The sequence below is a fragment of the Cladophialophora carrionii genome (assembly GCF_000365165.1).
Source record: "Cladophialophora carrionii CBS 160.54 unplaced genomic scaffold supercont1.7, whole genome shotgun sequence".
In the NCBI taxonomy this organism is placed as follows: domain Eukaryota; kingdom Fungi; phylum Ascomycota; class Eurotiomycetes; order Chaetothyriales; family Herpotrichiellaceae; genus Cladophialophora; species Cladophialophora carrionii.
The window spans coordinates 795,274-818,730 of NW_008481832.1; the positions used below are offsets into that span (position 1 = coordinate 795,274).

Consider the following 23,457-nt stretch of genomic DNA (forward strand, 5'->3'; position numbering starts at 1 on the left):
GTCTACTGTGAACACAGTAAATGACCTCGAAAGGGATGAGAAGATGGATGGAGGATAAAGAACTAGCTCCGTTGTCCGCAGGCAAGGTACGGAGTCAAGGTCACTTTCAATCAGAAATGGATCGGATCTGTTCTCCAAATTTTTAATTTACCGTCATGGCGCTCTCACAATAATCTGACCTGCCACTCCCGCCACTCCTGCCTCAGCCTGCCTGACTCTGGTCCCTGGAATTGGGGTTCGCCGGGGCTCCAAATCTTCCAGGCTCCGACATCGCCGGCGTGGGACGCACTGGGAGGCTGCACGGGGTGGCACTAGAGCTGCTAAGAGGCGTGTGGGCCAATAAAAGCGCCTACTCCACGGAGCTTTGCTTTTAACCGGCGCAAAAGCCCCCGAGTTGCCAATGATCTGGCTGCAAACTTACTACCTAGGTACTGTTCCTCATACGGGCCTTGCGCCCCCCCGTCAGTTGCACATGGCCACCGTGCGACAATAACGCTGCATTGCACTCAGTAGGACTCCAGTACATGCTCTGTACCACACGTTCGAAGCACGAACCGCAGGGTCATTGAGTCGCTGATATTCCGTGTGCATGTACCGCTAAAATCCAGGCCTCTTTCAGCCCAATCTAATACCAGCCTGCTTGTTCTTCTTTCCGATCGTGCCCTGAGCATTGTTCATGCCGGTAGCTTCACTGCTATCCAAGATACTTGCCGCCTCTCTCTTCTTCTCCTCGGCAATCTTCTTCATATGTTTCTCGGTCTTCAGCTTCCCGCTACCTTTGCCGTGGAACTGATGACTCAGATGCTTGAATGCTTCTTTCTGATTCATGAGCCGACCATCCTCGTCCACGTACTTGATCTGCACATCGGGCTTATACTCTTTGTTGAAAGTGGCGGCAGCTTGAATGGAAGACTGATGCTCTCGTTGGGTGTTCTGCCACCGGGCGTGTTCCTCTCGTTCCTTGACAGACAAACCCGTCAACTTGCCGGATTGGCGATCCCGCTCACGTTGCATGCGGGCCTTCTGTTCATTCTCGTGCTCGCGCAGACGAGCTTCGACGATAAACTTCTGGCGATCTTTGTACAGCTTGTTCTTGTCGCCGGCATCCGTCTCTTTCAAGATACCACGTTGGCGGAGCAGGCTGAGAGCCGAGCCAAGACCCTGGTCCAGTGACTTCTCTTCGTCGAGGCCCGTGGCTGACACCTCTGGGGTGACCGTCGAGCGCTCACGCTTGACCCGATTGAGGAGCTCTTGTTCATCCTCGACGCCAGCATATGCTTCGCCCATGGCATGGTCTTCATCTTCCTGCTTGACTCGAGGGCCCGGGCTTTGCGCATCGTGCTGCTCGACCGATGTCTTGACCCCTCGCTCCGGCTCCTCCTCCCTAGGACGAGATGACAAATTGTCTAGAAATACCGTGGTATCGTCGAGCACAAGACCGCCTTCGCCGTCCGCAACAGGTTGCTCATCTTCTTCTTGTTTGAGCTGCGCGATAATATCTTCAGGTCTTCGCTTCTGTTTCCTCAAGACAGCCTGCCGAGTCCTAGCAAGCGCACTGGCCAGATCGTCATCGTCGTTCAAGTTGTCTTCTGCGGTTCGTGATCTCGCTCGTGGCAGGGCCACAGCGGCCGCAGAATCCACGTCCATGGCATCTCCGTTGGTCCCACCCTGCGCTGTAGGGAAAACATCCTCATCCTCGTCAACAGGCCGTTGGCGTTTAGACTTCTTTTTCTCCTTCTTTGGCTTTTTGATCTTGAGCTCCAGATAATCCGAGACAGGCTCGTCCTTCAAAATGTCCAGGCTGATCGTATTCTTGAGCTTCTCGCCGATCTGCTGCCGCTTGGCCTCGCGTTCCTCGACAGTCGACCCCTGGGCGTCGAGAGTAAACGCCTTGCGCTTCTTGTCATCATACTGGGACAATAGTCCCTTCTCGGAGTCTTCATGCACATTGTAGGCGGTCTTGGTCTTCTTTTTCAGATCGAGCTTCTCCTTCAGCTTGTCCCGCGACACGATGTCCGCGTTCTCCAGGACGTCTCCGTCCTCGCTGTCATCGCCCTTTCCGATCTCGGTATCCTTCAACGTGAGGATCTGCTCGCCAAATCCTTCGTCGAAATCGCCAATCTCATGCGCCACTTGCACGCCCGCGAGGTCCTTCGACGTATACTCGACGGCAGCCTCTCGTTCCCGCTCCGCCAGTTCCCTGGCCAGTCTTTCGGCGCGCTCCTTTTCGATTTTCGACTGCCGCTTCTTCTGGCCCTTCAACCAAGCTTTGGTATCGATATCGTCTTCATCGCCAGCATCCCCTAACCCCTTGCCCTCGAGCTGTCGATTCCGCGACTCAAGATCTCTCTGTCGTTGTATCTCTTTCTTGCGCCGCTCTCTCAATGCTCTTTTCTTCTCCTCCTCGCGGAGTTGGTTCCAGTTCTCGAACCCCGCGGCCTCGCGGGTTTCCAGGGTCGAAGCAGGCTCGGCGTCTCCATCTCGGTCGCTATCGTCGTCGTCGGCGGCGGCAGCTCTTGATTCTTTGAATGTAGGTCCTTCAGACGACTGTGGAGGCTGTCCACTTACGTTTAAGAGCGGCAGGCCCAGGCTCTTCCTGAGCTTGTTCATCTGCTCGATGTCTGCCGCGGAAGCCATGGTGATGGAAGACGGATGACTGTCTTTTGGAGAGAGGCACGGAGGGGAGGGTAACTTGAGAAATTGCGCACAGTACCGTGTCGACTAGCGAGAGATGCCTACTGTGTAGTGACAGAAAGGCGACCGACCTGCGCAGATGGAAAGGCCCGCGCAGCCCGCGCTAGAGACTCACGGACTTTGCTTCGGATAAACTTCCTCAGCCCGAAATCTTGGCATAGATTTTCTTTCCCCAAGCCTTTCGCCTGCCTCTTGCCTTCTTCTTTTCCTTTCTTCTTCTTCTTCTTCCAACCACAGTTCTGGGTCGCGAACGATCCCTCCCTGTCCTTACCCTCGTAAGGACAGTGCGAGGTCGAACGTTCGTGACGACTCGACTCTCTGCGCGGAGCACATTGCAAACCCCTCCATAATGTTTATTTCCCGGTCGACAGAACTGAGAGCAACCCTTTCTCGACCTTTCGCCCTGCTGTGGGCCAGTCCGCTCGAGCTCGGTCCTTGAGACGTCGTTTGCTTTGAGGTCTTCGCGATCTTGGCGGCTTCCTAACGGGGACTTTGATAGCTCGGCGGCCTGAGGTTGGGGGGAGACGTCTTATTCCCAAGCTTGGTGTACGCGCCTCGTCGAGGCATGATCATTGGGCAAAACCAAGACTATCGTCTACAGACATACCTCTGAACTCCTTTTTTCCAAACCTTCTATGAAGATACTCTTGTTGGGATTGGAAAGCATCGCTGACGAGACATAGACACCATGAGAGATAGGCCAGGTCAGGTGTCAACCCACGCGATTATTATGTTTTTCTATAGTCGTGTTATAAAATGCTTGTGCCAATTGCTGGCTGTGGCGATTCTCCCATGCCGCGTCTTCCTCGAGGGAGCGTCTACCAACTCGCCACTCCCTTCTCTCTGTCGAAACCTCCTCTGAGCTGGCTCTTCGGTTTCACGACCTTGCCTTGCAAGACAGTGTACCTCACGATATTCTCACAATCCTCCGGCCGCACTCTAGCCAGCCATATCAATTGGACCGCCTCGTCTTCCAACTTCTGTCCATCAGCGTCCTTGCCGTCTCTCTTCTGGCCCTGCCTCCGATAAATCATGACATTCGCGGAATATTTATGGCCACCAACATGGCTGATGAAGTATATGCCCACACCACCAGGCCTGTCGTCGTGGACGTCGCGGTATAAACCCAAGGGTCGCAGGATGCGCTCGAACTCTTTTCGCAGAAGAGGGGCGGACTGGCCACAGCGGGCGTCACGGGTCTTTTGACTGCACATGAGGATGAGATAGGAATGAGGGATCGGTCGGGTCTTGAATGACGTGGATATTGATGGTGGGATTGGTGCTGGGTCGAGAGTCGACTCTGGTTGCGACTCGTGTAGCTCTTGTTCAGAGGTACCCTGTGGCGGCTGTGCTGTACCCCCTCCAATGTGCAAACTTGACAAGTCAGGTGTTCCTTCTTGCTCCTTCTCAGCCTCCTGCCTTTGCTCTGCGTCTTGTTGTACCCGCTCTTGCTCCGCTGTAGGCGCTTCCGTATGTCCGTTGGGCGTGCCGTTCAACTCCAGCCTCGTTCCGCCGACGGGTGTATCGTTGGTGCTACTCCTCTCGACCACCTCCCTCATCAATGCGCCCGCTTTACTAGGCGGCACCTTTTCGATGAGTTTCCAGCTCGGCAGGAGCATCACGTCAGCTGTGCCCTCCTCTTCGCCGGGTCCATGACACTCCTCTCCGCTGGGGAAGTTACTGGCACTCAGCATGACCTTGCCCCTCTTCCCACTCATCTCGAGTCCCACCTTCCCCACGGCTTGCATGACGGAATGTTTCTCATCGGTGACGTCCCTCACCCAGTCCGTCTTGCCCGTGCCGACCAGAAGATGGACGTTGAAGCCCTTGACATGACCAAACAGCCGGTCATCCTCGTCGATCGAGAACTTCGCAGGGTAGTGGACGGTACACGACGAGCAATCGTGGAGACATTGTTCGCCGTCTATGGCAGGGTCCGTGGGTGGAAACAAATCGGCCTCGGTCTTTGCGGTGCTGAACCCGGCGTTCAAATTTGCCGACGATTGTGTAGGCGTCAAAAATGTTGTGACACGCCGGAGGAGCGACATTTTGGACCTCTGAGGGTTCCTCGACGTAGGGAAGGATTTGTCTTTGAGCGAAGGCATTTTCTGGGGAAGACGGGCTCGACGGGTACCGCACTTTTTATCCCGTGATTGCGTTTTTTTTGGGGCTCGATGACCGCACGCACGGCTCGGGGAATTACAGTATTGGATGGGCGGGAGTCGTGCAGCATCCGACTGGCCTGATTATCTTATCAATCAGCACGGAATCGCTTCCGGCGGGCTGGACACTTTGTTGGGCTCCCGAACGTGCTTGCCGTTGCTTGTCCCTCGCTGCGACTCTTTGGTTTCGGACAGAGTTGGGTACCTACGTAGTCCGTAGCAGGAAAAGAGATCGATGCCGACCGCAGACCCCTGAAGATGTATGTGGTCATGCAAGATGCTTCTCAAAGAAGAATACGGGATTCCTCCATCTTTATCAGCTCCTCATCAGGCCGAAGCATTCTCGGTCATTCGTTCTCTCTCGACCGAGCGAGCTCGCTACACCGAAGGCAACCACATGCCTCCACCTGCACCAACGCCCCGGGGGCTGCAGCTACAGTAGTCTATTTCTCCAGATGGAAGGAGGATGGGAACAAATCCGGTGAGCCACTGACTCGACAAGCCTGCAGGGAGAAGCTTGAGATGGAGTTTGGCGGACGGTATCCGTGTCTGTGCATACGCGAGGTACCGACTTGTTGGCGCGATGCGTTGGGACGGATTCATCTCACCCTCCTCCTGAGATACTGTAAGTTATCCCGAACTTCTCTGGAAATTGGGTCTTTCTACTGGATGTCTTCTGCCTGGTCTATTAGTCTCCCTTTTTGGAACGCAGGCTGAAGTCGATCGGCCTTGACTTCGGCTCAACCATCATTGGACTACTATTTGCTCCCTTTCTCTGCAATGAGTTTTTGGATCCCAAGGACTCGAGTCTGCAGCCCGTGCTTCGGAGTCAGGCACCTGGAAGGCGACACCCGTTGAAAAGATATCCTGAGTATTTACTGGGACGAGGCTGCCGCTTGACCGAAAACTTCAGATAGTGATTGACAGCAGCAGTGAACAGCATGTAGTCAGTCTTGAGTCATGTCTGTGGTGCTTCTGGATGTTTACATTCGGGGCTCTGAGCAGACTTCGGGTTAGTCTACCTGGGTAGTCACTGAAGCATATTACATCGGTAAGAAGGGCTCGAGAGCCCAAGACAGGTCTGTTTCGACTTTTGGCAAGTAGATAATGCCAATAAAGCACGAACTACTGTATTCTGACCGCAGTCGTCAGACACGGGGAAACTAACAGTGTCCGCATCAGTAGACCTGCCCCAATAACATTCTTTAAGAAACTCCGTAGTAACGCTGTGTGCAAAGAAAGCGCCTCATATTACCCGCCCCACCGCCAACTCCTTTCCATTCCAGTGCTGCGTTCAGACTCATGCTGCGGCAGCCCATTGCGATGGCCTCCGCGCATCAGCAAGTATTGTGCCTTGCGTGAGATTGGCAGATTTCCGACCACTGTTGGTCCGACCTTGACAAACCGACTTCGCCAGACTCCTCGCTGCTTAGAACCATATTAATAGATTCTCCTCAAGCCCAAAGCCTGTCCATCCCGGAAAAACTGGGCGTAGTCAAATTATTTTCATACATGAGTTAGAAGAAAAGCCTTCAAGTCGCCCAGGCAGACTTAAGGTTGAGTAGGATGCTGAGGTATGTGACAGTGCGGTCGACGCGTCGATGGTGGTTCTTGGTTCTTGAGCATTATTGATCTTCTGTTTGCTGTTGTTCTGTGTTGCTGAAATGTTGATAACAGTCATGATGTTTCTGTTTGTTGACGTGGACACCTTCAGAGTGGTTCCCATCCTGCTGCGAATCCACATTTATACGAGATGCTCTGCCATATCAAAGGGGTGGATATTGTCTCAGTGGTCAGTGACGCCGTTTGGAGGCCGACCAGTGACGTTATGGCGCCACGTGCCATAACTTCCCTGCCGAGGATGCTGAGTATCCATTGTATCTGGGTGCCAGTCATGACTGAGCGGCAACGAGGACGGCATATGAGTTTGGTGTTGTTGAAGACCATAGTCTTTGGGTTCGGTGCTCTGAGGTCTTCCCATCCCGTTCACAGGATGAAAGTAGAGTTGGTGCCCGTTTAGCTGATGGTTGCCCAGCTGATGATTACCCAGCTGGGGCAAGCCGACCTGGTGACCACCAAAACCAGATTCTTGATAAGCGGAACTGTCCACGGCAAACGGTGGTGGTAGGGTACCGGGATTAGGCGATGTCCACGCTCCTAGGTGTGGAGAGGCACCCCCGCTGGCTGTGCCGTTAGCTGGAGGCTCCATTGGTTGAGGCGGCCCGTATGCCGTCGGATAGGATGTGCTAGACCTCTGTGGTTGCGGTGCACTCGTGTAGTTGTGAAGAGGTTGACTATTCAGCGGGCTGCTTGTCCGACCCGCGTTCTGCTGGAAGTCAGCCCGCAAGTGAGCGGGCAGAGGCAAATGCTGAGGAGGATATCCGTAGTCTGAGTTTTGACGTTGCATGCCAGGGACCATGGGCGGCAGTCCAGGATGAGGTGAAGCCGGTTCTGGTTTTGGGACTTGAATTGGGTAGCCTGGAGGGCTTTCCGACGGAGACAAATACTGGGGGGAGTCGTGAAGCGTAGTAGGCGTTAAAGCCGCGGTAACCTGCGCTTGGGCCTGCTCCAGAGTCATGCCAACGTGATGAGATTGATGTCTCGTCAGAGTTGTCCGTCTCGTGAAGGTCTTTTGGCAATTTGCATATTCGCACTTGTAAGGGCGTCTACCCGAATGGATTCGTCTGTGCCGTGCGAGGGAACTTGAGTCAGAGAAGGGCTATATGCTGGTCAGTATCGGAATTGGACATGCAGCAGTGTTTTTAGCGTCAACGAGGAATGCAGAGCACCTGAGCGCAGCGGCTCCGGAGTGTCGGAGGTGCAGATGGACGGTATCGAGCAAGAGGTAAACCCACCTTTGAACAATGACTGCACAGATGTGGCTTTTCGCCCGTATGAACCCTCATATGGACTGTGAGGGCAGATCTTTGGATAAACGATTTGTTACAAGACTCCCAGTCGCATGAATGAGGCCGAACGCCAGTGTGGATGCGTTCTGCTGAAGTCAACTTGTGGTCTTTAATCCCTGAGGAAAGAACTGCGTACCATGTCTCGACAGATCACTCCGCCTCGCAAAGTTCTTTCTACAGTCGGCGAAACTACAGGGGAATTGCTTCGTAGCCGGTTGCTTCTTCGGCTGAGCATGTCCATAGTTCTCGTCGGTGAACGAGCTCTGACTGTCATGTCTAGCCATGTAGCTAGGGGCATAGAGTTGTGGGCTGTGTTGATGAGGGGCCATCATATTGTAGGGCATGCCAGCAGGCTGATGGATTGATTGCTGATGGTTGGGGAAGGTCGAGTCTTGGCTCATGCCATAGCCTGACCCGTTGTTCATTTGCAAGGTCTGGTGATATCGTCGTAGTTCGTCGTTTCTGGCGGCGCGCTTTTCCGGGTCCAGTACGTTGTTGATGTCCATCCCTGCTCTGATCGGTGCGGGTGTAGGCAATCGCAGAGCCTGGGATCGCTGATAGACCGCTGCGCGCTGAGATACGGGGAAGCCCCTGAAGCCGGAGCGGAGGCTTGTGGACTGCATGGTTGCGCCTGTCAGTGATAGAACGATGAAGAAACAACAACGAAGGGCGCACGTCGAAGCGTTGAAGAACACCCTGGTCCGCAAGGGATCAGTGCCAGGTCAGTGCGCGTCATGGCGCTGTTGCACCACGAGCCCCGATACCGTTGGCCCAACCACTATTGTAACGTACATCCTCGTGCAAAAGCCCATAGCTCAAAAACAGTCACAATAATTGGATGCTGGGCTTACCTGAAGCAACGATTGACGACAAACGAAGGTGCTGAGAAGAGGTTTCGAAGGGGTTGAAGTTGAGAAGTGGATGATGACCAGCCCGTCACTGGCAGGAATGTCGGAAACAAGGGGAACAGCAATTCGAAGTCCCCTGGGCAACCACTAATTCTTTGAACCGAGACAGTCTTCTCTGGCGCGAACACCGTCCTCGTTGTTTTCGTGGTGCAGAGCCGTTGGTATCTGGTCTGGAACAGGATATGACGGCGACGGCCTCGGTCTCAGTTGAACGGCCGGATGGTGAAGTGGAAGTGAAGGTCGGATGAGGAACGAGTGATAAGCCCCGGTCCTCGACCCTCACGCCGGGAAATCTGTGTATTCGGGTATCGTGTGTCTTTTCCTGCGGCAATTATGATGCTGCGCTCTGTCGGGCCACTCTCTTGTTACCCGATGCCTTAACCTCTTTCTGTGGGGACGCCGTCAAGGTCGACACCTTGGAGCGATTTGCTGCCGATCCACGAGCCCCAGCGGCCTCGATATTATCCCGTGCCGCCAGCACCCAATTCTTCTGGTCCCTCCTGGTGGTTCCCTCTGATGTTGGCGACGTTGTATTGCAGGAATCATTGGCACGTCGATCGACCGTTCGGGCGGTGATCGGGGCCACGGCGAGGACTGTTTGCTCAGCGGTCAGTCTTCCAGGCGAGGGCGTGGCCGCGGCGCTGGTCACCTGTGCAGGTATTCCAGACAAGCACAGGGCGAGATGTGCGTCGAGCGTGGACGTTCGTCGAGCAAGGGCGGGATCAGAAGCATAGACAGTGGACTGGCTGCATACACGCACGGAGCAGGAGGAGATAACAGGAAAGAATGTCGACGATGATTTCAGTAGAGACGATGGATATCGATATACAGCAGCGCCAGAACCCGCTGGCGTCGTGCAAGAAGAGTAAATATCATTACATGGCATGCGCCTCCCTCGCCAGGCGAGTTGCGGTGGATGGTTCAAAAAGTTACAGTGCCGTTGAGCGCGGCGGAGGCGAGCCGGAAGCCTTTCCACATTTCTTTCACTCGCAACCCAAAACGTCGACGGCCCCTTCGACGGGCTCAGCCAAGCCGCAGCCCACGGCCCAAAGTTTGGCTGCTCAACGCTCGCTCACTTGCTCCGCTTCGGCTGGTCCAAACCGCTCTTGACGAAAGTTAATGTAATGAGCGCACAATCTAGGTATGCGTGTTCCAGGCGTGCAGCTTCGTTGCTTCGCCCGGTTCGACATGCCGCCTGAGTGGCGCTGAGGATCGATGCCTCCGACGTTCGGCTCTCAACCTGCTACTTCCATGAAACTTACAGCTCAGCCAACAGTCTGGCAAATCCCGCTGCCACTCACCGACAGGTCCTTGTGCCGCAGAGCTGATACAGGGGTGCTACTGGCTCACCGTGAATTCAGCTTCGTTAAAGGATGAAACCCCCCTGTCCCTCCACGCGTGTCAGAATCCTCTACACTTCTCAAGCGGGAGCAGAGGATGATCTGCAATCACGCCAAGGCGCGCAAGGCAGCTGCAACGAAGCACGTACCATGTCCAGCAAGACCTACGAGTCCTCCGTACTCCGTATCCACGCTTGATGGGTGCGTGTGCAGGCATATTACTACCATCGTCACAGATCACCTCGAGGACCACTTTCTCCTAATTAGCGCGGAACCCAATTGCAACGTCTAAGCCAAGAAGAGTGGGAGATCTCCAAGCACGACCAAGACAGTGCTCTATGAGAGACCAGACGAATGGGAATCAGCCCGGTTGAGCACGTCCAGCACGACAACGAAGCATAAATGCTGATGGCCCCGCAAATAAATATGGTTGAAGCTCTCAGGGCGCACGACATGACCACGTTTCTCCTACAAGTACTTCCTCTGCAGGGACCCAGACCGATCTCGCATGCGCTGAACCAAACAAACTCGCCTACGGACATGGCGGTTCGACGACGCGGGTCCGTTGGGATGATTCCATACGAGGTACGGAGGCTGGGATGCGTGACCCGAAAGTTCACTCGAGCGGGCTATCCATCAAGGGCTTCTAAATTCTCCGTACTGAGTGAGGAACCGATCGCGCAACGTCGCGACTCCGATGGCCAAACTCTACTGACTGCCGTATCACCCTATTCAAATTCTGCACTATTGTGTTCTAAACCCAGGTCCTCAAGCAAGTTCTATTCGGATTTCCTATTCACTCCCGTCATATCATCCAAAGGCTATTATGGTTCACCAGTACAGCAGCTTTCCAAACCCAGCCTCTGCCTTTTCATGCCGCAGCCGGCAATCGGGATCGCTATTCCGAGCAGAAGGCCATTGCTAATTTTGGCAAAGTCAAGTGAATTCGAGGAATAGATCGAATCGTCCTGCCGACAGGTGCATAAGTTTGACAACCAGATCCAGCAGAAGATCGGTACAAGTCGCCAAGCAGTTTCTCCGTACTTTGCAGATTTCAGCACAGAAAATACCGCTTCCAACCAGCCAGCCACATATCCTTGTCGCTTCCTCCAGCGCTCAGCCTGCCTCATGCAGATCCACGCGGGTCGCACCTCGTCGATCTGCGGTGGAGTCACGACCTTGGTCTGATCAGAGAGGTGCACGATGGAGAGTGGGCACCGATCTCCCCCTTCACACGATACTCGTACAAGCACGAATACTGCCAAGTCGCGCAGGAAAGGATAGGGTACGGAGTAGGGCAGGGGACCTAGGGATCTTCACTAGCGCTTGGGCGTCAAGCTGGTACTGAGCAATGTAATGTGATGTAATGTAATGTACATGGTACAGTTTTTTATTCCACCATCTAATTCAAGGCCCGGCCTCGCAGGGGGCGGAATGGAAGAGAAAGAAAGAGAAAAACTTACTGTAGTCTTCTCACCCCGGCATGATTCTGTCTACTGTAATTGTGCGCTCCCTCTCCTCGACTTCACGCGCGCAGCACGGTCTATATATAAAACGAAATCGACTGCCAGATGATAATGACAGTAGATGAGAATTACAGTAGATGTACGGAGTATGCTCACCAATACTGGTCAAATACAGTAGTCTACGCAAGGCCAGGCCAGGCCAGGCCAGGAGAGGCGAGGCGGGGCGAGGCGAGGCGAGGCGAGGCGTGACCAAACCGGTGCAGACCAGTCCAGTCAACTCCTGGTCAAAGCCTCCACAGCTCATTGAGAGCAGCCGCAAGATCGAATGCGATTCCGGTAGTCGTACGGAGTCCTGTACGATAACATGCGGCGGCGGCGGCGGTGGTGGTGGTGGTGGTGGTGGGTGTGGACGGGGCGGCATCGAGTATGTACAAGTATGGTGTACCACGAGCCTGTCATCACTGCGTCATAAGACTCGGTGCATATACTCCGTACGTACTCGGGACTGAGGACTGTAGACTGTGGACTTATACCCACCTCACAGTACACACTTACTCCGACTTCGACGAGGACACTATGTACCTAGCCAGCCCGTAAAACTCCATCGCTCGTCGCCATACATGCATACATACACACACTCACACACATAGGTAGGTAATTACAGACAGACATTGCGTTGCGTCCATCGCCCATCCATTGCATTGCATTGCACTGCACTGATTCACATCAGAGAAGACAAGACACGTAACAGATCCTTTTGGGTCCGTGTGTGCTCGCTTCGAGGCGCCGTGTATATCCCAAAGAGGGGTCAAATAGTACTGCGTGACAGCTTCCTGACTGGTGCTGCTGCTCACCGCTTGAACAGAGCCTGCACGTCGTCCTTTCGCCAGTCCATCTCCAGATTTCCTTCGTAGACTTTCTCGATGATGACCTTCATGCGATCCCACGCGTGGGCATACCTGACACTACACTCGTCGAGTACCCTCTCCACGAGTGCCCTCCTGTTTCCGCCGCCGCCGCCGCCCACAACATCCCCGTCATCTGCCGCAAAATGCTTCTCCACCCTCTTCCGAAGCAGCTCCGCGCCCTTTCTGATTTCCCTTGCGTCGTGGTTTCCGAGGATCTTCTTCGCCGTACTCCTTGAGTGGGACGGCATTTTCGCAATGATGGCCACGTTCGAGCCGTCGCCCTTGTTCATGAGTGCTTCGGTCGACTCCAAGAAATCCAACCATTTGCCCAACGGCCGTCTTATCACCGCGTCCGTGTACTGCGTCAGGTGGGAAAGTTGATCCCGTCCGGCCTTTTCAACCCACTCCTCGAGGACCACATTGTTATGTGTGGAGATCGTTTCCGCAAAAAAGGCCATGTTCTCAATGAGCAGGATGTGGTAGTTTAGTGCTTCTTTGTCCTCTGGGTCGCCGGATGATGGAGCGTTGGAGTTTGTTTGCCCGCCAGAATTCGCCGCGGGATTATCTTTGGCAATAAAATTGAGGGATTCCCACATGGCTTTGAGGATCTTTTTGTACGCGTCGTTGACGATAAAGCGCACCTCGAGCGAGTCCTGGTGCTCAGACTGCGGGGGGATCATTTCCTCAACCGCGGCCACAAACTCGGGGAACACGCGCATGAAACTGATCAGTCCCTTCCGCTTCTTGACCTTGACCTTCGTTTCCTCGATGGCCCGTACTTGCTCTTCGACGAATTTATGGAAGAGACCGGTGATTCGGTCATGAAGCGTTCGTACCGTCCTCGCGATGAACTCCTGGTTGGTTTCTTCGTATTTGGAAAGACACTGTTCCAGGGACACGAGGACGCCCACGCCTTGCATTGAATCGAGGCGAACGACCCATTCCATGAGGCCTTGCAACAGTGAAGGCCAGAATGAGTAGATCCCATCAGTCGTGTTCTGGACGATTTTGGCCATGTTGCGATCTGGATCGTAGGGAAGTTTGGCTTGTAGGTTGGGAAGCTTGCGCTGCTCCGGAGGTTGAGACCTGATCACTTCGACAAAATCTTCGGCGGCTTGCGAGTTCAAGTGGAAGAAGTGCACAATGAAATTCTGCTCCTCCGAGATTGCAAGAGCTTGCTGTTCGAGGACGGTGTCGAAGATAGCCCACGCGTCGGGCTTGCCATCCCTCCTGTCCCCACCGAACGACTGTCTCAGTGTGCTGGCTTTGACCGGCTTACGTCCTTTGACTGTAAGCTTGCGGGCTGCCGTCGAGAGATTGGACTCATCGGATCTTTCTCTCTCCTGGTGAGTGAACAGTAGCTCCTGCTCCTCGCCCGTTGGCTGCCTGACCGTCCTCTTCAGGTTTTCTGCAAAGTCACGGAACTGCTCTTGATAAATGCTGTTGAAGTTGCGCTCGTAGCTACTGATCAACACCTGCCACTCATACTGGTTGACTTCTCGCACGAAAAGCATCATGGCATTGTACACCCAGAGTTCTTGTCTCGACGCATTGTACGCCCGCAGGTTCAGTGTGAAGGATGAGGTGCCGGAAGAGACACTCGCGCTCGCATTCTCTTCGCTTGTCCTTTGTTCGACGAGCGAGAACATCATCTTCATGTGCTGGTTGATGCGATTGACGAACATCATGCTTCCATCTTTGTATTCGTCCTTCTTCTCGCGGACGGCGCGCATTTTGTCAATCCTCGCTTCGGGATCCTTGCCCAGTCCAAGGCGGTTGGCAGTCGAGGCAGCTCGCTTTAGCTTGTTCTGGCCGAGCTCCGGGTCAATTGTCATCATCGCATCGTAGAGAAGTGCTAAAGCACCTTCAATCGCCGTGACACCGTCATAGCTGTCAATGGGTGCTGATTGCAGTGCTCGTAGATCTGACGGAGATATGGACAGTGTCTTCAATAAAGTGTTCAACGAAGCCTGCAACAACTTCTGGTTGGCCGTCTGGACTTGCAGACCTTGTCCTTGAGCTTCGATGTATTCAATGTCCTCGTGGAGAGTGTCCAACTCGTGCGCATACAGCGTCAAGAGCCCGTCAAGCTCTTCGCACTCTGCAATAGCTTTGTCGAACGCCGTAGCAAGTTCGAGTACCTTGCTCTCTTGTTGTTCGACATGCCCCAGCCAGCCACTTGCTTGAGCGCGCCCTATCTCCCTGTGGATGTCGGTCTCATACTTGTCGACGTAGTCATCTTCCGCAAGCTTTCCCTCCCAGCCGAGTTGTGTCATGAGTTCGTCAAGATCTGCTCCCTCACCGTCGGTAAGACGCGGGTCGATGCCGAGTCCTGTACAGTGCTTTTCGACTTCCGCTTCGAGCCGTTGCCTACGCCTTTTCTGAGGCGAGGCTGAGCGGATTTCCTCGGGAGATTCTGTCTTTGTCTCCTCGTTTTCTCCATCAGCTTCAGCAGGAATCGGTTTCGCTGCTGGAGTCCCTGTTCGAGGCAGGCTGTCTGAGGTAGCTGTCCGTTCAATGTGTACTTGCGGCACGGCGTCTTTAGGCGGGAGTTTGGGAGCGGGTTGATCTTTCTCTTTATCAGGGGTGGCGATGTCAGGAGTTCCGCTTCGCGCGCTGTCGCCACTCATTCCTCTTTTCAGCGGGGCTGGAACCACGCTGGTGACCCCGTCGGGTTCATTCGAGAGCTTGTCCTGCATTGCTTTTAAACGCGCACCAGCACCACCCTGGCGAGGCTGAAATGCGGCAGCTGCCAAGGCGGCTTTCCTGAATTGGTTGGCGATGTCCTTGCCGGATTTCTTCTTGACCATGGGTCCGAGGCCGGGACGAAACTCTTCCTCGGTCTTTGGCGGAGCTGGGGGATTAACGGACTCTGGCGACGCAGGCTCGTTTGCAGATTGAAGAGCTTCAGGTTCTGGCGTCGTCACTTGAGCATATACTGGAATCGGTGGTGGTACAGACACGTTTGCTTGCGACTGCTTTCCTTGGACCTCAGGCTTCTCGTTTGCAAAGTAATCCGGTTTCCGCTGCTGCTCTTCATCTTTGGTGGCGCCTGGAGTCCCTTGTGGTGTCACAAAGGCACTGTGACTCTGGCTTGCAGGGCCTGGTTGTTCAGGCTTCAAGTCTGCACGTGCTGGTGGTGCCGTTGCCTTCTTCTGCTCCGAAAATAGCTCGGACTCAAGTGCAGGATGGCCGGGCAGGATCGGCGGTAGGCTCGGAGGAGGGTCTGGAGTCCTGCGATCACTCGTCGCTGTGCTCGGTCTCGAGCCGCCGTACTGTTCGTTCCGCCCACCATCCCGCGGCAGATCTTGACCAGGTGTCGGCCCAGCTCTTCTTGGTGAGAAATCCCGGTTGCCAGCCGTTGTGACTCCAAGGCCATTCGGTCTCAGAGGTTGCGGTTCAAGAGAAGGTTCGACGCGCTCAAGCGATGATTGGGAAGCCTTCGGACTGAGAGACGGCCGAAGCGGCGCCGGCTGTAGGGTATCCGCCAACGATGGCTTCCGAGCATCTTCTTGGGTAAGACGAGCGGCATAAGGCTGGTTGCGAGATTCGTCTGGCGGAGGAACTCTTCGAATTGGTCTCGGTGGCAGGCCTACCCCCCTTTCTCGTTCCTCCACATGCGACGAAGGCGGCCGAGCTTGTTCTCTCGTGGGTGGACGGAATTCCTGGCGGCCAAAGGCCTGACGCTGTTCTTGGGGATCGATTCGAGGGCCATCCCGGCTCGGAGGTGGCTGGGCTGCCGCATATGGAGATTGTGGTCGATTGTTATTGAACGCAGGTACTACAGGAGGTGGAGAGAAACGCTGTTGACCGGGAGGCGGAGGAGTTGGATTTGGGATGATAGGAGAGAACGCGGTCGCGGTTGTAGGAGTGTTCTGGCCCGGGGGCACTCCAGCGAGCTGCTGGACTTCCTGGGGAGCGAATCCTATAAGCTCTGGGAGCTTCCCACCAGTGTACTTCCGGTATATCTTGATGAGGCTGGCAATAAAGAAGTCCTTCTCTTTCGCGGTCGCCGCAGCCCAGAAATATGGCTTGCCCAGGGAGACGGTGAAGCCGGTGTTCGACGCCCACTGCTTCTCCATCTGCTGCTGGGGATTCGCTGGCACGAGGGAAGAATACGAGATGATGGCGGTCAATTCGTCGAGGTTCCATGTCTTGCCGATGGAGAAAGAGCCGTTGGGATTCTCGCGGGCCTTGTGAACTCTCACCTTGCCGGAACGGCGGACTGCAACGAGGATGACCCGGTGCTTCTTGTTCGAGGGAGGAGAGTCGGGCGGAGGGGGTGAGGACGGGTACGAGGCGTCTTCGAGGACTCTGACGTGGGTGATATACGACTCTAGTTGCATTCCTTCGGGATCTCGTTTGCTGAAGCATGCCTCAATGATGCGCTGCTTCTCATCTTCAAACCGAGCGGCACGGGACTGATTGCTCTCTTGCTGCTCCCCCGGCCTGCCATTCTGGCGAGGTTGAGCGCCGTTCGTGAGAGGCGTCGCCTGTCGAGGCCCGCCGTACATGGGTTGCTGATTCATCGTGGGGAGGGAGTGAGGACGACAGCATCATCTCCTGGCGGATAACGATAGGGACAGCGGGCACTGAATCACTCATGGCAGCACAGCATGCGGAGACAAGGCTGCGGACTCATGATGGTGTGTCGTTGTGCGAGGGTGTGACTGCGGCCGGAGCGCAGTGTCCTCATCCAGACGTGTGGTAGTGTATGGACTGTGTAGCGAAAGTGAGGCCTTGCTGGACTGCGCATCGTGGGCGAGCCTAAGCAGCCAGTGGAGTGCCTGGCGCCGCGGCGCGGGCGCGCATCTTACCGGCCACTGGTGAAGCGTGGTGAAGCTGGGCGTCTCCGCTTAGGGGCCTTCTAAGCACCAATCGCAAGGCACTGCGGCACCCACCAATTAGTACAGTACCAGGTGTTTATGCGAGCATCTTCAAGTCGTCTTCCATTCTTCAATTACGGTATCTACTTTCCAACCATGGTCACTAGATCACCACGGCCTGACATCTGTGGCCTTGGGTTCTCAGTCCTTTCCTCGCTTTTCCGCGCCTCATTCTCTGAGAACCTCTTTCAAAATGACAGAGACAGCAGCGCTGCACAAGGGCCTGCCCCAATTCGTGCCAATCCCAGACAGACCATCGCAAGCCCAAGTGATAGTCTGCCGTTAATCTCACAAAACTCACTCCTCCGAAGGGACGCCAGGCTGAAATGGCTCGATACACTCCAAACAAGTGTCGTTGATCATGAATTGGCGGCCAGAAAACCCTCGCTTCCGACGCCATGCAGGTCAGCCCAATCCAAAGATTCCTATTCAATGCTCCCAACCTGTCTTCACCTGCCAAATATTCTGTCATTATTCTCGACCAGCCACATCACGGCTTCGTTCTTCATCTTGGTGTCGCTGAGCTCGCGATTAACGCTCTCAGGCCGCATGATCGTCGGCGCAAACACCACGGCAATGTTCATGCTCGTCATGAGGTTCTCTTTCTCTTGCAACACCACCCGTGCAAGATGTCCGATCAGATATTCCAAAGTCTCGTAGTGTACTCGAGGTAAATCGTCCAGAGCCCGTTGCATGGCCTCAACCCGTGATCCCTTGTCTTCAACGGCCGTGGTGTCAAGCAACTTGTCATACACTTCGTAGGTGATGAGTGGAGTCGGGAGTCGTCGGAAATACTGCTTCAGTCCAGAAGTAACGGCGTGAATGTCCAGGTCCGGGTCAGATATGTCGAAGTCCTTTGTGGGGTTCTCAAACCAGTCTTTGACCTGTTGAACTTGTGAATTGCCACCAGACTTGCGATAGATGCCTTCGACATCCATGCCTAGGAACCGTTAGCCGTGTCCGGAAGCATGGGAGACTTTCCGGGAACTTACCCCTGGACTCCACCTCTTCGACGCATCGCTTCACAATCGCTGGAATGGTGGTCTTCTCAAACTCGGCGCGTTGCTCAAGTTCAGATCCAAATAATTCTGTCACTTGGGTTAGCAGAACCACCACCATTGAAGCGCGAGGATACTTACGTGCACCAGCGTCGGCCAACAAAGACGGTGTACTGGCGTTGGCCTGTTGCGCATAGAGCCCATTCTGTCGTGGGGCTGTCTTCTGGCTGCTGAAGAAGCCGAAACCACTCTGCTTGAGTGGCTCTGGATTGTTCTTTGGCAAGTTCGAGTACTCCTGACCAAGGGTAGCTGTCGCTCCATAGGCTCCCGTTTCCGCAAACTGCAGGTCTCTACTATAGCTCTGCTGTGTCGAGGAGAAAGCACCTTTCAGACCTTTCGTGACGCCTTTGGCGACCTTCTGACCCTTTCTCCAGTCGAACTTCTTAGGCCTGATGTTTACCATCTGAGGCCCTTGTATGACAGTCACCGGCTCAGCCTCGCCTTGCAAGGTAGTCGCCGAATCAATATTAGTCAAGTCCGTCGACATGTTGCGCAGGGTATCTCTCGAATCGAAAGACAGCTGCGACTTCTCCTTGTGATGAGAGTAGATTCCCAATCCGTTCATGGTCGACTTCTGCTGTTCCTGGGCACCTGAATTGGCCTTGTACAAGCCTTGTATCTGGTGGACCAGCTGATTGTTGAGCTCGGCTAACTGTGCGTTCTTCGAAGACAGTTGTTCAAACTCCATGAAACTTTTGTCCTTCATTTGAGTCAGATTGGCAATTTCATCCACCAGGTCATTTCGCTTCTGGATTGAGGCTTCGATCTGAGGCGCGAATGACGTCCTCAACTTCTCGAGCGCTTCGGCAAAGTCGCGAAGTACTGCGTTGCTCATCTTTCCTAAATCAAAAGGTTCGCCGCTGAGCTTCGCAGCAGCGAGATGCTCGGTCAGCACCTCCAGTTCTCTGATCACGATTTCCTTTTGTGTATCGAGCACCACCATCGTGGATCTCTTCTCCTTGAGTTCGACATTCACCTGTTTGAAATCGGCCGAGTCGAGCTGTATCTCGAGCTCAGCTATCCGCTTCTCTCGCTCAACTGTCTTCTGTCGCTCTCGTCGAAGCTCATTCTTGAACCAAGCAAGTTCGTCGCGATGTTCCGGAGATGCACTGCTGGGACTACTAATTTCCTGCGCAATGGAGGGTCCTGGAAGAGCAGGCGAGCGAGGCCAACGGTCTTTTGAGAGTCGTCCAGTCCTGTCGCTATAGCTGCGGCCGTGGCGAACAGAATTCGAAACCCTTCTAAGGAACGACTCGGCAGGACTTGGTTCCTCGCCAGACATTATACGCGCCATGTCCTCGTCCATACTGAAATCTCCGCCGGCAGAATATCTTGGAAGGCCCGGCGATCTCGAGCCTTCGACATAACGCTGGTTCTCGGATTGAAACGTGCTGAAGGATTCATTTCGCGTCCTCGAGTGATTGGCGGGAGGTATAGGGGGCATCCGTGGGTCGACGAAAGACTCATTGGCCTTGCCCACGCTACCGGCACTATGAAGATCTTGTATCGTCGAGCTGTCTGCTGTATCGAAGATGCTCTTGGAATTCGGAGAACCAATGGGACCAGAAATAACTTTTCCACCATTTGCCTTTGCTAGATTAAGCGGCGCTTTTGGCGTGGTGGAAGCCCCATTCACAGAGCCTCCGGTCGCAGAAGGGATGTTGGCCGCGGCGCTCAATTCCTTTCTGGGTATTGTTTGGTTCCGTTTGGCACTGTCCAAGGAGTCACCTCGCTTGGGCAGGTTCTGCAGTATAGAGGCCGCAGGCAGTTGCGCAGGTTCGGGAGACACGTTGGAGGCACTGTAAGCTGGACTCGACTCGTTTGACATTCCAGGCGTAGAGTAGCCACGATCTGATGGCGACCCGACGTCCGGGACAGACAAGGGCTTGGGCGCGGAGGCGAACTGCTCGATAGGGTCCGCCAACACGTCGGCTCGAGGAGTAGACCGCTCTGAGCGTATACTCGGCGTCGAGGTCGAGAATTTCTTGGTTTTGGGCGCTGCCTCGAGCCGAAACTTGTCATTCTGTTGCACCTCGTTGATGCGCCCGATTTGCGACAGCCGAAGTGAGTCATCTGACTTCGAATTCTTGGGAGACTCGGTGGGGGCGTAGGGCGAAGCAGCCGCAGAACCCGATCGACTCAGATTTCCACCTCTGCGGCCTTGTTCGAGTGCGTCTCTTGAAGGCAGACGACCTTTCTCTTGATAGGCGATGTGAGGACTCGATGTGTTCGACTTGAGGAGTGGCGCTTGAGCGACCGGGGGTGTGGACTTGCTTGTGAAATAGTCTGTGGATTTCTCATCGACGGATTTCTGTTTCATTTGGTGTGAAGAGCCGGGCGTCTGGGTGGCAGGCTGCGGTGTAGGGTCGAAGGCGAGTGGTATGAGGAATTCTTCACCTCCACCACCACCACCACCCCCTAGCAGATCTGACCGCTGCGACATCATTGAATGTCTGTTGTTACGGAAGGTCGTGGAGGGTAACGTGAGCATGTCTACAATAGGTCAGCAGACGAGTTACAGGCATCAGGGATCGGGTGCTTACCGCTCGAAGCATACTGATCCGAGGTGGATGGCCTCGAGTCCGGGTCTGCCTGCAATTCGCTGACTGTCTTGCCCACCGAAGGCACACCCGCTGCAGGGGTTTCGGCATAGACTTCAAGGAAAGGGGACGACTGGTTTTCGGGAATGTAGGCGGTGCTCCTGGCCTCCGGCGGCGGGATTGCAGGCAAAGCCTTATCTTGCACGTTGTTGCCCGGTTTGGTGCGAGTGCTCTTAGCAGATCTCTTCCGTCTTCTGGTCATTAAAGCTTCGTGGCAGTCCATGCAGAAAATGCCCTGCGACGTCCGCGCATATCGCAGGTTCTCAATCTTCCTCTTGCAATTGCGGCACTTGAAACAATTGGCACAGAAGGCCTGATCACCAGTCAATATGGCAAGATCCTCAATCTTGTTTCCACAGTTGCTGCAGCTGTAGGTGCAGTTGTTGCATATCAGCGAGCCGTCCCCCAGAAGAAGGAGGTTTGCGTTGGAGTCAAGGAGGGTGCTGCACGTATTGCAGCGGAAACAGTTGATGTGCCATCTGTTGCCAGCTATAACCCGTCAGTATTGATGTTCAGTCAAGAAGAAAAGGATGAAGGTCCCTACCTAGCTCAAACGCCTTGCCTTCCTCGAGTATCTTCAAAGGGTCCTGTCAGCATTGGTCTGTACCATGTGGTAGGGAAAGGCTCACCTGTCCACAACCTTTACAAGGATATGCGGATTCATCTGGCTCCATGGGAGAGTCGGGGAAGGCTGGAGGGGATTCCATCGCAGTGGCCATTATGTCCCTCTCGCTCACGGCGTATGGCCTTATGTCCGCATGCGGTCGGAGTATGTGCAAACGGAATCCGACGCCGTTTGTTACCACTATTCGTGGTTATTGCATCAATAATCCCACTTTTAAGACTAGGCCCTTAATTCGTGTACATCGCACAGCTGAAGAACAATGATTGCTCAGGTCGATCGTCGGCTTTCGCGTACTGGCTGGCCTGCAGCTGAAACACTGAGTCGGGATAAAATCTAGCTGCCGATTGACACTGCGCTGCTGCTGCCAGGGTGAGGGTTGGCGTAGTTGCGCTGCAGTCTGGGTGTCGGGAGTCGGCCACGGCAGGATGGAGCCAGACGATATCGACCGATGGTTGCCTTTTAATCGTCGTACGGGAGTCGGAGGAGGAAATGAACGTAAACCAGTTTTCGAGAAAGGATCGTAGTTGTCAGCTCGTGCTTAAATGGCCGGACTGCGGTGCGGTTGCGCAGACAGTCGGGCTCGGTGACGATTTCACGTCAGGTCAAACGCTCAACGGAAAGTCATTTGGGAGCCGGAGGATGACACTCCAGTGCACAGTAGGTAGTTAAGGCGCTAATGGAGGACAAGGCGCATGGGAGGATCAATTGTTGCTGGCAGCCTGCTGTTGTGGAAAGAGCGAAAGGTGGCGGCGGTGGTGGTTGAGATGCTGCTCTTCGTGCTCGACTCAGATGAGACTGAATCTTCGAGATGAGGAAAGGCTCACTTCGCAATCAGGGTCTACAGTAGATGCTCCGTACAGAAGGCGATGGTGCCTCTTACGCCTCATCAGGAGAGACTAACGGTGCCTGTTTAGTTAAAGCTCGTCACGCCCCGGGCTCCGCCGTCGGGCCTAACACAGGCAATCGAGCGAGTGAGGACTCACATGGCCAAAGTGGGCTGCATCTCTCCAAGGGGCCTTCACTGCAGCTAAACTGTTGTCATTCTAGTTCCGCCCGATTGACTCGAACCATGGAGAAGCCAGCGACCGCCAGAGCGAGCATCAGCCATTCGCTCCAATGACGAGCTGGCTGGCGTGAACACAGCCAGAACCCGAGTTCTATTCAGGGGTTTGATGCCAGATGCGTACGCAATCCTCCTCTCATGGTTACCCACCTCGAATCATGCTCATGCGACGCGAATACTCGTACGCACGCCTCCCATTGAAGAAGCATACTTCTTGACTGGACGGTTGAAGACACAAGAGTGGAATTAAACACCTTGCTCCGACAATCTGCATAGTTCTCTGCATGATCTTTCCTTCTCTTGCCGCTCCAAGAACGCCAGCTGGCTCTTGTCAGCTTCCACCTACGTTTCTGGCGGTGACAGGCCTCTTCTGGCCATCAGCTCGTGGCACCGACATCGCAGATTGCTGCAGGCCCCATGCAGAAATCTGCCGTTTCACTTGGCAGCGCCCCTGGCTTCAGCCTGGCCCTCAAGGCTCTAACCACACAGGGTAGTTTGCGGTTGGGAGCCATGGAGCCTTTCCATATTTCCATACTCCGTACATCGTGTGAGTGCCAGAAGTCCATGTAACGACATGGGGGTGTCGAATACACTACCGAGCGCCCCAGCGCAAAGGGTTTCCCTCCGGGCCTGGAGGAAACCAGTCGGCGGGACAGTAGCTTAATCCTGAGAGCCTAATGAGCCGATGGTGTCAAGCAGCGTTCAAAGCTGCGGTTAGGGCAAAGCAAGCAAAGACTGAGAGAATCGAGCATATAGAACTCCATCCATCCTATTGCCAGCGGCGTCCACCAGATCGTCACAGCTCCTTGGCACTGATCGGTGCTTCTTGCACCTTTCC

At 54.6% G+C, this 23,457-nt stretch overlaps 5 protein-coding genes across 5 annotated transcripts; all 5 read right to left on the reverse strand.

The window, feature by feature from the left end:
- Window positions 1-615: 615 nt before the first annotated feature.
- Window positions 616-2,637, reverse strand: G647_08372 (uncharacterized protein; the record flags this gene model as incomplete). The annotated part of the gene is made up of 1 exon (XM_008732684.1): window positions 616-2,637. One exon carries the CDS (start codon window positions 2,635-2,637, stop codon window positions 616-618), a length of 2,022 nt encoding a protein of 673 aa, XP_008730906.1.
- An 875-nt stretch (window positions 2,638-3,512) lies between these two features.
- On the reverse strand, window positions 3,513-4,742 carry G647_08373 (uncharacterized protein; the record flags this gene model as incomplete). Its single annotated transcript, XM_008732685.1, has 2 exons — window positions 3,513-3,994; window positions 4,052-4,742. 2 exons carry the CDS (start codon window positions 4,740-4,742, stop codon window positions 3,513-3,515), a joined length of 1,173 nt encoding a protein of 390 aa, XP_008730907.1.
- Window positions 4,743-6,642: 1,900 nt separating this feature from the next.
- On the reverse strand, window positions 6,643-8,388 carry G647_08374 (uncharacterized protein; the record flags this gene model as incomplete). Its single annotated transcript, XM_008732686.1, has 3 exons — window positions 6,643-7,575; window positions 7,712-7,854; window positions 7,902-8,388. 3 exons carry the CDS (start codon window positions 8,386-8,388, stop codon window positions 6,643-6,645), a joined length of 1,563 nt encoding a protein of 520 aa, XP_008730908.1.
- A 3,941-nt stretch (window positions 8,389-12,329) lies between these two features.
- G647_08375 (uncharacterized protein) lies at window positions 12,330-16,916 on the reverse strand (the record flags this gene model as incomplete). The annotated part of the gene is made up of 1 exon (XM_008732687.1): window positions 12,330-16,916. One exon carries the CDS (start codon window positions 16,914-16,916, stop codon window positions 12,330-12,332), a length of 4,587 nt encoding a protein of 1,528 aa, XP_008730909.1.
- Window positions 16,917-17,722: 806 nt separating this feature from the next.
- Window positions 17,723-21,650, reverse strand: G647_08376 (uncharacterized protein; the record flags this gene model as incomplete). The annotated part of the gene is made up of 6 exons (XM_008732688.1): window positions 17,723-18,213; window positions 18,266-18,361; window positions 18,413-20,824; window positions 20,875-21,420; window positions 21,476-21,506; window positions 21,561-21,650. 6 exons carry the CDS (start codon window positions 21,648-21,650, stop codon window positions 17,723-17,725), a joined length of 3,666 nt encoding a protein of 1,221 aa, XP_008730910.1.
- Between the last annotated feature and the right edge of the window lie 1,807 nt (window positions 21,651-23,457).